The sequence below is a fragment of the Pieris napi genome, chromosome 8 (genome assembly GCF_905475465.1).
Source record: "Pieris napi chromosome 8, ilPieNapi1.2, whole genome shotgun sequence".
NCBI classification, from domain to species: domain Eukaryota; kingdom Metazoa; phylum Arthropoda; class Insecta; order Lepidoptera; family Pieridae; genus Pieris; species Pieris napi.
This window is the reverse complement of record NC_062241.1, coordinates 13,195,816-13,196,768: the sequence shown is the minus strand read 5'-3', so window position 1 is coordinate 13,196,768 and position 953 is coordinate 13,195,816. Positions and strand designations below refer to the sequence as shown.

The window sequence follows — 953 nt, the reverse complement described above, 5'->3', positions numbered from 1 at the left end:
TTAAAAAAATAGTGTATTCTTAAAATAAGTTCTTAGTAAGTTTTGGTAGCAGAGTGCCTCGGAAGTAGCGAGGCTAAGCTCAAATCGACCCAACCGAGTTGGGCTTCAATGGACACGGCGCTTTGATTTAAAGAAAGTTGATGGCGTTTTAACTAACTACGTAGATTAATGTTGACTAGAGGCACTGGCAGATTACCACCATCCGGAAGAGTAAGAAGAACCCAGGGAGTAGTGGGAAGAACCCAAGTGGAAGTGTGGCTCCTCGACGATCTTGTTCACTCTCACGATTTCTGGCACTGACACAACTTTGGGGACTGAGACGATCTTCTTCACTTCGACCACCTTCGAAAGATAAGCAAATACACGAAGTGTTGTAATTTCATAACAATATTTGACACACACATTTTACGTGCATAAGTAAGTATTAACTTTTTAAACTCGTGGGAGCTCTCAGTCGTTTATTTAAATTTGATTAAAGTGAAGAGCATTTGATGTCATTGATACTCACTCGTGGCACCTCCACCACTTTATTGACGGAGATGATCCTAGCGGCAGGCGCGCTGTGAATGATGGGGGCACTATGCAAATGCACGGAGTCAAAGCTGTGGCCGAAATCCAGAGAGTGATGCAGGTCTCCGTGAAGGTAGCCGCGTTTGTCGCGCTTTCCCTCGGGCGCGGCCAAGACGGCAGCGGCGAAAAGAACCACACACATCTGCAAGTTCAAACAAAACAAATAAAAATAAATCTATAAAGTTGTACCAGTTAAAACTTATTTTACAGTTTATTTGAGAAAAGGCATACTTTCCTACCTACCGTTTCTTAAATATTTTTTAAAATTCTACTTACATAGGCCTTCATGTTGATTTGTCGGTTTGTCTATTAGGAGATGAGAGAAACAGAGAACACAGTGATGTGATACAGTTGTGGGGTGAGCGCAAGTGTTTTATACTTAC

The 953-nt window shown here is 42.1% G+C and overlaps 1 protein-coding gene across 1 annotated transcript; it reads right to left on the bottom strand.

The window, feature by feature from the left end:
• LOC125051769 lies at positions 1–953 on the bottom strand. The gene is made up of 3 exons (XM_047652314.1): positions 847–953; positions 509–712; positions 1–342 (listed from the first exon to the last, which is right to left on the bottom strand). The coding sequence occupies exons 1-3, from the start codon at positions 856–858 to the stop codon at positions 193–195; spliced, it is 366 nt and encodes a 121-aa protein (XP_047508270.1). The 5' UTR covers positions 859–953; the 3' UTR covers positions 1–192.